The following is a 14,183-nucleotide window of genomic DNA, read 5'->3' on the forward strand; positions in this document are numbered from 1 at the left end:
TTATTTAACCTTTATATAACCAGGTACGTCTCATTGAGATTAAAAAACTCCCAGATAGGCAGCAGCATGGTCACAAAAAACACATAAAAAACAAGAACACAATACCAGTGCTGCCTCTGGCCAAATTGGGGCCCTACATGAAATGTTATTATTGCCCCCCCAGTTCAAAGTCAAAAGTCAAAGTCCACTTTATTGTGTTTTCGTACACAAAACTCCCAATCGCACCCCAAGGTGAACCTGATTGGCAATATTGCAAAAGGTATAAAAACTGAGCATTATGAACTGTAGTATGGGGGGAACCTCGGACCTCGGACCTCGGACCTTGGGCCTTATGGCGGGGAAACTGTGGGCCGCATAATTGCGACGCATTTGCGCATAAGATGAGGCCCCCAGCGCAATATGAGGCCATACGCACTTTGCGTGTTCTGCGTATAGGGAGAGGTGGCCTTGCAAAGAACATACTGTTTATGGTCACAATCAGAAATAACCTCATAAACAGCATACAGGCAGAGTTTTGTCCAATTCTCAGTCAAGAAGAAGCATCAAACTGAATACCCTTTTCCCCAGCTCAGTGTGGACTTAGTCAGTAAAAACAAGTCATCGGAGCAAGCCAATGAAGTCAATGGAAGTATCTCTTGGTCAATTCTTTTGCAGATCCATTGTTATTCCACAAGATTTGAGATTTCTTTATTCTGGTGAAAGGGTTAAACAGAGGATATGTACGCTTTCCATGAAAGGTAAGCAATTTCAACACTCAATTTTATTTTTCACCCTCTTTGATGGGAAGTGATGGATAAACATTGCTGTCTTCCTGCAACAAAACTAACGCAAGAGGTAAAGTCCACATGTTTTATTGTTCACCTTCACAAAAAGTAGATGACTCAGTGACTGACAGTGTGTATAAAGATACCAGAGCCTCCTGTCTGATACCTGAAGAACCTTCACATTTACCTGGATGCTGCTTCTCTCTGTAAGTCACTTTACTTCAGTGTTGCTTTTTCTCTGTTAGTTTATTTTCTTACCTTTTCCATGCTTTACCCTTTCAGACCTGTGAGCATTCACCTTCCTCCAGACGTCACCATACGGTTTCATCATGAAGATTCTTCTGATCCTCTCGGTCATCCTCTGTGTCACTCTGTCCATCAGGGCTGCGGCAGGTGAGACTGTGATGCACTACTTGTACAATTTATACAATTGTGAAAGGTATATTATATATTGAAAATGTATGTCTAAGGAGAGAGATCTTTAAAATAAAGGTAATGGGATGGGGACTGGGAACATATTTGGTCAACTAATTTTAGATTTGCTCATAGTCTTAATTAGGTCTGGTTGATATCGAGAAGGTTATATATCCCAATTGTTTTATACCAATGCCTTTGATCACCTTTTTGTGACTATGTTGTAGGGTTGATTGTTGGCTTTTACAAAAATATTAACACAATGCATTGAGTAATAATTCATCACTTGTATTGTGGATATATTTACTAACTGAGTAAAGGCAAATCAAAGAAGTGTCTGTTACTACTTGAGTGAAAGTAGAAATACCAGAGTGTAGGAATACTCTGTCACAGTAAAAGTCCTGCATTCTAAATGTTCCTCCAGTGAAAGTAGAAAGTACTCTCATCTAAATGTACTTAAAGTAGCGACAGTAAAAGTAGTCATTGTTTGATTGGTCCATTTCAGAATAATATCTCCTATATGTTTTATAATTATTGATCATTAAAGTGTTCTCAGAGCTGGTAAAGGTGCAGCTAGTTTGAATGGCTCTGTATACTGCAGGGTAGCTGCTGGATTTACTGCAGGTGAACTAAAGTCTGATTTAAGGGCTGATTATATTTACCATCATTAATCCAAATCTGTAAAGTAACTAAAGGGGTTAAATAAATGTAGTGGAGTAAAAGTACATGATTAACCTCTGAATTGTAGTGGAGTAGAAGTACAAAGTAGTTAAAAATTGAACTACTCAACTAAGAACAAGTACCACAAAATTGTACTTCAGCATAGTACTGGAGAAAATCTACTTAGTTACTTTATATCACTGCATGTAGTTAAGTCCTGATTGTCCTGGGATAATATTGAGTGGAAACGGTGTCACAGATATTGTTGATTGACATCAGTATTGGAATTTGGGAGAAATTAGAATAGTCGTTTGACATCCCTGATACGTCTCTGGTCCTGTTCTCAGGAGTTCTCGCTTAGAAAGTACCTTTGTACCTGTAAACCACTGATCTACATGACCTCTTTACTTTCCCTCAGTTGTTACCGCTGATGCTGATGCTGCTGCAGTAAAAGAGGAAAACAATTCTTCACTAAAATCAGGTTTTTCAACTTTTTTTTTTAACTTAAGTTCATCAGTCAGTTTACAGACCAACTTTTTGTAACATGAAACATATTATATCATCACATCAGCTGTTTTAAATGTGTTTTTGAATTATTCCTGTGAATCAGTAAACTGAATATCAACATTTTACAGTACATAATTACCTAATTCAGTCTGCATTTTTACAACTAATCTGCCCCTGCTACCGTAGCTGGGCAGGAAGATAACAGCTTCCCAAAAAAAACTCTGCTTCAGGACTTCCGTTAAAGTTTTAAGCAGAAAGCACTGTAAAACTGAACACACAAGAAAATGTACATTAGTTTCATGCAAACAAATCATCACACTTCCCACGTGTGATAACTGCTAACAACTACATAATAAACACATTAACTTCATGCTAACCTATGCTATGGGAAATTACATTGACACGCTAGCGGTTAGCATACATAAATGTAACTATGAATTTACAGCAGTATTTCCATTATTTATCAATGTGCCCCTCACACAAACTCTTTATAAACAACACTGAAATAACAGAGCATGAACATACGTATAGGCATATGTTTTCCTAGACAACAATGAGAAATAGAAACGTCTGAATGCGAGACTTCTGCATAATTACGGCAACACTGAAAGACAGATAGAACTCAAAGCATTGTAATTACCACTTTTGCCCACTAGGTGTCCTTTTGACCTACATAAACGACTGGGCAACACCATAACTAATATGTCTGATAAGCAGTCTGCTGCTCTTTATCAACTGTAATTTCAACGACGTTTCGTTAATGATGCCATGTTCAGGAATACTTTCAAACTGTCCAATAAACTGATAGAAAAATGAAACACACTTACCTCTTGACATTTACGTAAGTTTAACTTTTTACCGAACTTTGTCTAAACGTCATTGTAATGTGACAAGGGCAAGTTTATTTATATAGCACCTTTCAACACAAGGCGATTCAAAGTGCTTTACAAACATGAAAGACATTAAGAGCATTTAAAAATAGTGCAGCTGAAACACATTATAAAAAGGCATTTAAAAACAGTCATTTAAGAGCAAAGATAATGAAATAAACACAACAGGTATAAAATACATGAATAAAAGTCACAGTGCAGAATAAAAGTCACAGTGCATTGTTAGATCAGAACAGTTCAATTCAAAGCAGCGGCAAAAAGAAATGTTTCCAGCCTGGATGTAAAAGTAGTAAGAGTTGCAGAGGACCTGCAGGGTTCTGGGAGTTTGTTCCAGATATTTGGAGCATAATAACTGAACGCTGCTTCTCCATGTTTAGTTCTAATTCTGGGGACAGAAAACTGACCCGTCCCAGATGACCTGAGAGTTCTGGATGGTTCATAATGTAGCAGGAGATCATAAATGTATTTTGGGCCTAAACCATTCAATGCTTTATAAACCAGCAGCAGAACTATGAAATCAGTTCTCTGACAGACAGGAAGCCAGTGTAAAGACTTCAGAACTGGACTGATGTGATCCACTCTCTCAGTGTAAAGACCTCAGAACTGGACTGATGTGATCCACTCCCTCAGTGTAAAGACTTCAGAACTGGACTGATGTGATCCACTCTCTCAGTGTAAAGACTTCAGAACTGGACTGATGTGATCCACTCTCTTAGTGTTAGTGAGGACTCGAGCAGCAGCGTTCAACACAGCTGACAAAAAGAACACCTAAGTGAACCTGACAGACTTTACGTTGCTTGGTTTGACAGGGATGAATGCTGACACGGCTGTTCTACCTCAAGGTAAAATAATCTCCCGACAGTCGTGTCTGATTCTGAAGAGATCTTCTTTTCCTGAGATTCCTGATCAATCCCCTAAAATAATCACAGGGTAAAATATGTTTAAAAACATTTATCTTTTTTTCATCGTTCCAGCTCGTTTTTCTTTCTGTCTTGATGGCTGGCTTAGTTTCCGTGGTAACTGCTACTACTTATCCAACAATGTTGACACCTGGAGAAATGCAGAGGTAATGCGAAGTGAAATAATAAGTGTGAAGCTCTTTATTAGAGCTGCAACAGTCAAATATAATAGGAAAATAAATGAATTAAAAATGGTCTCCTCCTGCAGAGCTTCTGTGCTGGTTACGGTGGCAGTCTGGCCTCCGCGCACAACATCTGGGAGTACAACTTCCTCCAGCGTGTAGTCAACACGGGGGGGCACACTTTTGCATGGATTGGAGGTTACTTCTTCGAGGTTTGTTAACAGTAAAAGAATGTTACACCCCAAAAAACTACATCTGACTTGAAATTACTTAAAAATAGATTGAAAAATATATGTAATGTTGTACTCAACTTTAATTTAAAGTAATTTGGTACACCACTGAAGAATTTGGTTTAGTATACGTTTTTTTAAATTGAATATACTATGATTGTATTGATCATATTTTAAATAATTCACATTGTTTGTAGTAAAGTTAAACTATTTTAGTGAAAATCGATGCAGTTCTTTTTTTGAGTTCTTGGAGTCGTGTGCGTTAAGGTCACACACATTTGCTTTAAACTACGGTGTACATGTAGACACTGAACACACACTGACTGTGTTTGCTAGGGTGACTGGAGGTGGGAGGATGGCTCAGAGTTTAACTTCCATCACTGGGAAACATTGAGCTCTACTGACCATTACCAGTGCCTGCAGGTCGACTCTCAAGGTGACGATAGAAAAACACACACTGTCATTTACGGGTCATGATGGAAAAAAAAAAAAAAACAAGACACAGGACCATCAGGCCTGTTTCTACTTTACTTTGTTGCTGATGATGCTGATTTCTTTTTCTTCAGGGTCCAGAGGCTGGTCCAACCATGGCTGCAGCATGAGCTTCCCCTTTGTTTGCCAGGTGAAGCCAAACTGTTAGTCATCACCGCAGCAGACACTGGAGCGGATGTTGGTTATTCAAAATAAAATCATGTCACTGTCAAGATATTACACAATGTAGAGGTTGTTGTTGTTTGTATTATCATTGTAAAAGGCTGTATCTTTTCTTAAACAATAAAAATGAGTAATAAATATTCATTTGAATGTAATAGTTATTATTAGAAGTACAAGTAGTGGTTTATTACTCAGCCTAGATAATAATAATTATCTAGGCGACACACACGCAAACACACACACACACACACTGACTGACAGCTGCTTATAGGGTAAAATAAAGAGGGTTCAACGTGGGGATAGCTGCTAAATGTCTGACAATATTCTAACTGAATTATAATGTAAATCAGGCAATATTCTAACACTATGATGACATAATTCAGACAATGTGCCAACCCAGGACAGAAGGAAAATATATCTACATAGAGTATATATTTATAAATATATACATATAGCCTATATACATCTCGAAATTGGTTGGTATGGCCATGACTACATCATGCCCAGACTATCCAGGTGATGTAGCTGCTACAGGGACTGCAGTGCAGGGGATGAGTCTGAAAAGCTTTTAACTCCTTGTCTAATTCTAACAGCCAGTGGCTCCGAGCAAACAATGAAATATTAGTTTTTTTTAACATTTGTATTGTATCTTTCAAAGCACTACTATGTTTTATTGGACATGATTTGAAGCTGGACTTCAACAAACACATTTAAACCAAGCTCTAAAAGAAAGATCACACCAAATCCCATTCTTACAAGTCTTTATTAAGGAACAGTGAAGAATACAAAATGATAAATTCAGTAAGACATGGGTTGGCTTTAAACAGAGGAATAGAGCCCAGATGTTCAGCCTGTATGTTAACAGCTGAAAGGATTCTTGGAGCAGATGAAGCCCAGAGTAGAGGTGCAGTCTGTGTTCATCCAACCATCTGAAATGTGATATACAACAGGGGGGAAATAACATTGACACTAAATCCACCTTTGAAGTAAAAATACACTATGAGGTTTTAAAAAAAAATATATAACAGCATTTTCCTTTTTAAACGAAAAATGTAGGTAAAACTTCAGCTACTGTATGTAAGCAGCAAGATCAAACAGGTGTACTTACAGTCGGTGTTTAAGTAGAGGCAGGCGTAGTCGTAGTAAATGTAGTACCAGTTTTCGTAGTAGAAGCCCAGACCATCAATCCATATCCAGCGGCTCTGAAACACAAAGAACATAGCTGTAAGGAAGTGATGTCGCAGTCTCTTTATTTGCTCTGGTGTAATCTCAGGACCCCCTCTGGACCAGGTCCTGGGTCCTGGGCCTGAAGTGGACTAGCTGCTGGTATTTCTATCTAAATGCAGACCTGCAGGTAGAAGCCTCCTAGCCATGCGTTTCCCAGACCAGGCTGGTACAGTGCTCCTGTGGGACAGAAGGGACACATAGGGGTCTTTGAGGGTATACAATTAAACAGCTGTGCGATTTCATGCCATCATAGACTTATACCAAATGGAATCAATAGGAAAAAGTCATCCTTTCATTGACTGATGGGACACTGTGTTAACTAACTGAATTAATACTAAAGTGAATCAGATGACAGAAACAGCTACACTTTTTAACCCCATACAAGCTCACTGTCTGCCTGCTGTCGATAACACTGTGGAAGTGTTGCAGTAGTGTTACCTCAGCAGTGTACCAGTCGGTGGCAGTATTGACGACTGTGAAGCAGCGAGAGTTATGGCAGTACCAACCATCAGGACAGAAGTTAAAGCGAGCTGCAGACACACAGAAGAGAGAGCTTTCACTGAATGAAACACACTCTGTACAGCCTGCTGCACACACACAGCTGCTCTACTGACACCAGCATCAGTCTGTGTGGACCTCATGTATTTAGAGAACAGTTAGCAGGGCAGTAAAACTAGCAGTTATTAGCCTGACATGCACACATACTGCTGTGGTGCTTAGAACATGATGAATTAGTGGACTTTATATATATGACATATTAAATTAAATATATATAGAGAGAAGTGCTTGACTTTTATTATAATGTTTTCTTTTTGAATTGTAACATGCTGTAGATGTTGCCATAACAATCTCAATCTTGAAGGGCAGATAAAGAAAACATTAAACCTGTGTGCAGAGTGTTGGTTTAAACGCCTTATTAACCTTGTTACTATTACAACTATGTGGAACAGAGAGTTAGAAGAAGTATAACTGATAAATATGTACATTAGCTCTAAGTTGACTCTGAGACACAGTTTATTGTGAGTGACCTGAGTCTTTGTGATTACCGTTTCTGGGAACAGGGACAGAATCTTCTGGAACAAACTCTTCCTCAACTTTCTTGATCTCAGCCTCTGAAACAACAACAGCTTCATCAGATCTCTTTTTAGATTTTAGAGATGTTTTCAAATCAGCTACATTAAATCACAACTACAAAAAGATAAAAGATGTATGGTGTAAAATATATTAACATCAAACTGGCAAAAGTAGAGCCAGACTAACACCTACAGCCATGCTAGCAGGTCAAGAAGACATTGCTAACCTACATGCTAATGTTAGAATGCAAACATGCTCAGACTGACAATGATAACATGCATTTTTACCACAATTACCATTGTAGTTTAGCAAGTAACAGTATCATGCTAACATTTCATTAAAAGAACTAACACAATGTATAGCTGAGGCTGATGGGAATTTGATAAGCCAACATTGCCGTCCCTCCAAAAATGCTGTAAACGTGACTAAAAAGTACATACTATACACTTCTAAGTTTTCACCATGCCACAATTTTACATTTAATAGTAACCATAATGACTGCTATCTTATCTTTAAGTGTCCAAATGTCACTATTTAACGCATCTGTATGGTTTAGAACAGGGGTGCCCAACCAGTCGATCGCGGTCTACCAGTCGATCGCGGGCTGAGTTCCAGTCGATCGCGAGAAAATGTTGTGTGTAGGCTATCCTCCTACCGTTGTGTAAAATAGGCTTACATTAAAACTTCCAACTTAAAACATCTTAAATAGGCACAATGAACTGCTGATGACGTGAAGCAGTGTGTAGATTTGTACAGCTGTAGTAAAGTAGATCAGGCATAATCAAAGAAAAAATCTCACGTGCTTCTTTCTATCTGCGCGCGCAGGGTATGGTTGCTTGGTTCTAACTAAGGACTCGGAAGGGCGCGAGAAGCTTGACTAGAGCGAGTGGATACTACCATGGCGGCAGAAGCGAAAACATCTAAAACTTATAATTTTCATTCAGAGTGGGAGGAGGATTATTGTTTCGTGTATTCCAATGCCAAGTCCATCTGTCTTATCTGCAATGCAAATGTGGCTTTACCAAAGAAAGGCAATTTGGAGCGGCATTTGAAGACGGTCCACAAGAGCTACGATACAAACTTCCCAGCTAAATCACCACTGCCGCCCGAAAAGTCAAGGAATTGAAGTCAGCCAGCAACACCACAGTCCATTTTTACCAGGCCCAATACCACGAGTAAGGCTGCAACTATAGCTCCTTATCGTGTCTGTCGTGTTCTTGCAAAAGGAAAGAAATCTTTCAAGGATGGTGAGATTGTGAAAGAAGCGTTCATGGAAGCCGCAGATGCGCTTTTTGCCGATTTTAAAAATGGAAAGGAGATTGTGTCTGCTATTCAGGATGTGCAGCTATCAAGAAATTCTGTTACACGGCGATGCGAGGGATGGCGGAGGATGTTGAACAGCAATTGAGGAATGATATTGACACATGTGAGTGTTTTTCTCTGCAATTCGATGAATCCACTGATGCTGTGGATGTGGCTCAGATATGTGTGTTCATTAGAATGGTTTTCGACAATATGGGAATTCTGGAATCTAATGCAGAAAGAGAAGTACCTCAACCTCAGACAAACTGCAAAGAATTGGATCAACATTTTGTGTGAGTCTGCCTTTTCACATATGAAAATCATTAAGTCAAAATACAGATCCACCATGACTGATGACCACCTTGCGGCCTGCTTACGGCTGGCACTGAGCTCCTACTGTCCGGACTATGAGAGACTAGCTTCCTCCTCTCAGTGCCAGAAGTCCCACTAAGGTAGAGAACCACTTTTCCAACTTAAATTAGGCATTGTATTAATTGGGTTGTATGTTGTTGTGTTGTTATGGGCCAGTCCCAGGCCTACTTGTGCTTATTCTTTGCACGACGTACATTTACTTCAATAAATGTATTATTATTGTTAAAACTTGATCTTTGTGTCAGAACATTGTGTTATTATATAGGTGCACAATTAATTGTGGCTACGCTATGGCTTTCGATATGGCTTGGTAGATCTCGACACACTATCAACTTTAAAAGTAGATCTTGGTTCAAAAAAGGTTGGGCACCCCTGGTTTAGAAGATGACAGAAGATAAAGATACAAACTGACAGAAGTTACAACAACTACAGCCATGCTAGCAGGTCGAGGAGACATTGCTAACCTAAATGCTAACGTTAGCATGCTAATATGCAGATTTTTAGTTACAACATTTTTAGCATTATGTTTACCTTTTTTTTTAAATAAAAAGAGGATAAAAACCTGATTTTAGTAAGGAATTGTTTTCTTCTTTTACTGCAGTATCCACAGCCGGAACAACTATGGAAAGAAGGGCAGAGTGGTCATGTAGATCGGTGGTTTAAAGTCACTGATTTGTGTTCTAAGCATATACTAGATAAAAGACCTGTCTCATGGATTTCTTTTCCTATTCTAATTTCTCCCAAATTCCCAAACTGACAGTTAACAATATCCACGAGCATGAGGCAACTCAACTACATGAATCAAATTTAATCCAAATCTCTGTCTCTCTGAAAATAATTACAAAAATGCGTGGAAGATGTCATTTACATGAAGATGCTAACAAAATGCGAATAGAGATTGGAGACATTGTTCAATTTCTGTTAAGACGGGTGACTGCCGAAAGGCTGACCCATCCGAGTTGTTTATCACCAAAACACACACACACACACACGCGTTACCCAGCACTGCCCTAGTGGTGGATAAGATATTTGGATATTTGATTTTCTCCATATCAGCCTGCCCTAATTAAGTTTAGGATCTCCAACCCTCATCCCATGATGACCCATATTTTCATTATCTCTGTCCTCAGACATTATTTTTCAACAAGTTACGGTTCATATATGTGTTGAACTTTCCTGTCACTGTCCCAGACCGTAGTCGAGGAGAGCAGGGGAAGACTCTCTGTAGTCTTCCAGGGTCGAGGTTCAATAACCCACTTTGCAAAATAAGGCAGGGAGGCTAGCTTTTCTTGGGAGGCCGTGGCATTTATTCAGGTTCTTAACTTACAGGAAAAACACTTCATGGACATACTTTTTCTGCTGCTTCCTTTTTATCTTCTCCAACACAACCAACCGACGCTCGCTCACCCCTTCCTCTACCATGCCCATCCACACATGCACGCGCCACACCCCTCTCTCTCTGTTAAAGGGATAGCAATCTGACTGCATGACCCTTATAGCATAACAAGATGTATAAATTGTGTAATTGAAACGGTATGTTAGTAAGTTAGTGCATCCGTCTCACCTGTCGCAGCCCTGATGGACAGAGCGACACAGAGGATAACCGAGAGGATCAGAAGTATCTTCATGATGAAACCGTTTTAACGTCTGGAGGAAGGTGGATGCTCGCAGGTCTGTGAAGTAGAAGCAAAGGTAAAACAAATAAATTAAACGCTACACGCTACACTCAAAATGACTTATAAAGAAGAAGCAGCGTTAAGGTCAATGTGAAGGTTCTTCAGGTATCAGACAAGAGGTTCTGAGATCTTTATACTCCCTGTATGTCATTGAGTTCTCTACTTGTGAAAGTTAACAATAGATGGGTGGACTTTACCTCTTGCGTTAGTTCTGTTGCATTAAAACAGAACTGGTTATCTGTCACTTCCAACCAAAGAGTAAATAATTAAATCGATTGGGTCAACCGAATGGTGAAGTTTTCCAGCCTAATTTTCATGGAACGCATCCTCTGTTTAACCCCTTCAATGGAATAAACAAATTTAACATCTGGTGGAATTACAATGGATCTGCAGAAGAATAAACAAAAGGATACTTCCACAGATGTGTCCGTTCAGTATCGTGCTTTGGTTGATATTTTGGAAACATGTCCTGTTTTTCTTTCGAAGTCAGAAGGAGACATCACTTAATGGTGATGTTTGTATGAATGTATCATCTACTGTATATTCGTACGCTCTTTGGATACCATCTACCGTGGGCATTGAGGTTAATTTCAAATCTCAAAACCATTCCGCACCTTTGGTCCTCGTATGCTCGGGTTGGATGATCTGCTCGAACCATTGTCACACCCTTATTTTTAAGGCTATTCTTGGTGCTTTTACCTCTTATTTGGGCCTGTATTGAAACTGTATTGTATTGCAAATGCACTTTATTTCTATGTTGTTGTGTTTTTCTTTTTATTAGCTGTTATTTTTTGATGTATTCATGTGCAATGCCAATTTTAATATTTAGTAGGTGAAGTCACATTTAATGGGAGTGAAACTCACACAGGCACAGAGGCAGCTCAGGGGTCCTTCAGGTGAAACGCAGTAGAGACATCACTCATTAGACAGTGCCGAGTGTATGCAGCTTTGTGCAGTGATGTGCTTGTGCTTTTCTTAGTTTTTGAATGTTGCTTTAATGTAAGTGTGCAACAACCACATGTTGGAAAAGTAAAGGAACCCATCTGCCTGGCTCTTGGAACTGGTTTTTACTAACTGTCCCCATGTCCACACTGAGCTGGGGAAAAGTTGGCTGCCCCATTTACTTGGAACCAGCTGCAACAGGAACTGAATCTCAGGGAGCTGGTCTCTCTGGACAGATTTAAAGTACTTCTTAATGACTGAGAAGCAGACCACTCTGCCCGTAGATGCTTTGTGTGATGACGTTTCTGGTTGTGACTACGATACGTTCTCTGTTCTTGTTTTTGTTCTATGTTCTGTAACCGTGTTGCTTCATGTCTTGGATAGGACTCTCTTGCAGAAGACATATTTGATCTCAATCAGGCTTTCCTGGTCAAATGAAGGATTAAAAAAAAAAATGTTTAAAAGATGGTTACACATAAAGATGAAGAATAATAAATAAATAATATCAGATTACCATTAGCTATTAGCTTTTACAGAAGTCTGTATATGGTGTTTAGGTAATATTTTCCTCGGCCCATAACTTTGCACCAGTATCTGTTTCTACTGCCCTCGCTGAGCACAGGCCTGTGACCTTGGGGTGCTCAGTGTTTTGTCTCCTTACTTCTGCCTGTAGGCGTCTGCTGATAGAGGGGTTATAGTCCTTTGCCTGTTTTATCTTGTTATGCAGCATGTTGATTATTCTCTCAGAACCAGCTAAATACATGGGACCGGGGTGAGAGATCTTCAGAATTGGTCGGGAAACTGCTGTGTCACCTCATGTCTGTAGCACATGTCTTGTCAATTCTCCGGCCGTTAACTTCATAATGAACCTTCAGAACCTTCATCAAAATCTTTGAACAATTATAAAAACCTGCATTAATATGCCTGTGGTAGCTTACATGGACTGGAAATAAGTGTTCAACACAACAATGACGTATAATCACTTTTTAGTTTTTACAGTAAAAGCAGCAAAATGTACTTCAATTACCAAAAGTACCAATTAGATTAATATGTGCTTTATCACCATGGATTTTACTACACAAACAACTTAGAGGGTGAGAGTAAGGTGTGTGAACTGATTGCCTCACAAGTCCAAGTACATTTATATTTCTAATAGATGCACATTTCTACATTTTTCTTATTATTAGCCCTGCTCCTATAGTTGTTCCGAATGACAAACATCTGTAAATCCACATTTTTAAGCTGATATTTGAAATAAAAACATTAGTTCTAAATTAATTGTCATGCGGATCAACTAACCTCTATACCTAAGGTGTTAGAGGCTAGCAAATCATTTAGCTTGGAAGTAATTGGACTGAGTTAAGCTAGTTTGCTATATCTTTTGACTCCCTCTATTATTTTAGGCTCTGTCACTTTTGTTTGAAGACCTGTAAAAATCAGTTCACCATACGATTTTAAATCAATACTCAGGATTACATAGAACTTTTAAAGATGGACATCCTTATCTCTTTCTCTGGAGGATAGTGTTGTTTTAAGAACAAATGTTCTCTCAAGATAGCCTAAATATTAACTTAGTATCCTTCAAATCCCACAATACTGGTGTCAACACTACATTCTCGCAATGTACATGTATGATAAAAAACATAGCTCATGCCGAGTAAATAAAGGAGAAATGAGTTTCCTCAAATTATATTTATATAACAAATTTCACACAAGATTGGCTTAAAGGAAAGATATTTACAGATAATAAACCCATGTCTCACACATCATTGTGGAATGGTCCCAAATCTGTTGCATAAATAACCAATGATTGTTTCTCAGTGTGGTTAAAAATTATGCACAGATGGTTGGGCAGTTATTTTTCTCCTTTCATGTACACGAAGGGGGGAAAAAAAAAAAAAATCAGTCTTCGCAACAGGTGGCAACCAGTTTATCAAACATGAACAGGGACATGACACACAGCAGATGGTTCAAATTGTGAATTACATCATTATTTCCAATTTTAGAAATGATAAAAAATTAAATCTAAACCAACTTTTTTTCCTGGCTTATTTGTAGTAAAATTGTATGATTACAAAAATAGTCAAAAGGTACCAATAAAGATTGCCATAAACATCTGGATAAAGACTTGACCATGGTTTCAGGCGTATATTAACATCTTAATAATAATGGGAACATTTGTTACGAGACTTGGGGTGCACCCTGGGATAACGTCAGGTTACACAGCTGTCTACACAATCCCCATAATAGAGGGGTGTAGCAGTGCAGAGGAACAACTTCAAGCTCCTCTTTGGACCTTTGTGATTGTTATATTTGGCAGCCATTAGCTCCTAGCAACATATCAAATATCATTTTGTTTCTCTAGGATTTAACATACTTTCTATAGCAGC

The 14,183-nt window shown here is 38.8% G+C and overlaps 2 protein-coding genes across 3 annotated transcripts; one reads left to right on the forward strand and one right to left on the reverse strand.

Annotated features, from left to right (window-relative positions):
- The first annotated feature begins 861 nt into the window (after positions 1–861).
- Positions 862–5,344, forward strand: LOC134864927 (ladderlectin-like). Of its 2 annotated transcripts, XM_063884268.1 has the most exons (8): positions 863–970; positions 1,047–1,157; positions 2,257–2,319; positions 4,045–4,077; positions 4,210–4,301; positions 4,403–4,528; positions 4,883–4,982; positions 5,113–5,344. In XM_063884268.1, exons 2-8 carry the CDS (start codon positions 1,094–1,096, stop codon positions 5,184–5,186), a joined length of 552 nt encoding a protein of 183 aa, XP_063740338.1. In that variant the 5' UTR covers positions 863–970; positions 1,047–1,093; the 3' UTR covers positions 5,187–5,344. The 2 variants fall into 2 exon arrangements, with proteins under 2 accessions (XP_063740339.1, XP_063740338.1); XM_063884269.1 differs by lacking the exon at positions 4,045–4,077 and having other exon boundaries at positions 862–970.
- Positions 5,345–6,010: 666 nt separating this feature from the next.
- On the reverse strand, positions 6,011–6,663 carry LOC134865260 (snaclec alboaggregin-D subunit beta-like). Its single transcript, XM_063884745.1, has 3 exons — positions 6,549–6,663; positions 6,309–6,402; positions 6,011–6,129 (listed from the first exon to the last, which is right to left on the reverse strand). Exons 1-3 carry the CDS (start codon positions 6,624–6,626, stop codon positions 6,059–6,061), a joined length of 243 nt encoding a protein of 80 aa, XP_063740815.1. The 5' UTR covers positions 6,627–6,663; the 3' UTR covers positions 6,011–6,058.
- Between the last annotated feature and the right edge of the window lie 7,520 nt (positions 6,664–14,183).

This window comes from Eleginops maclovinus, chromosome 5, assembly GCF_036324505.1.
Source record: "Eleginops maclovinus isolate JMC-PN-2008 ecotype Puerto Natales chromosome 5, JC_Emac_rtc_rv5, whole genome shotgun sequence".
Lineage (NCBI taxonomy): Eukaryota > Metazoa > Chordata > Actinopteri > Perciformes > Eleginopidae > Eleginops > Eleginops maclovinus.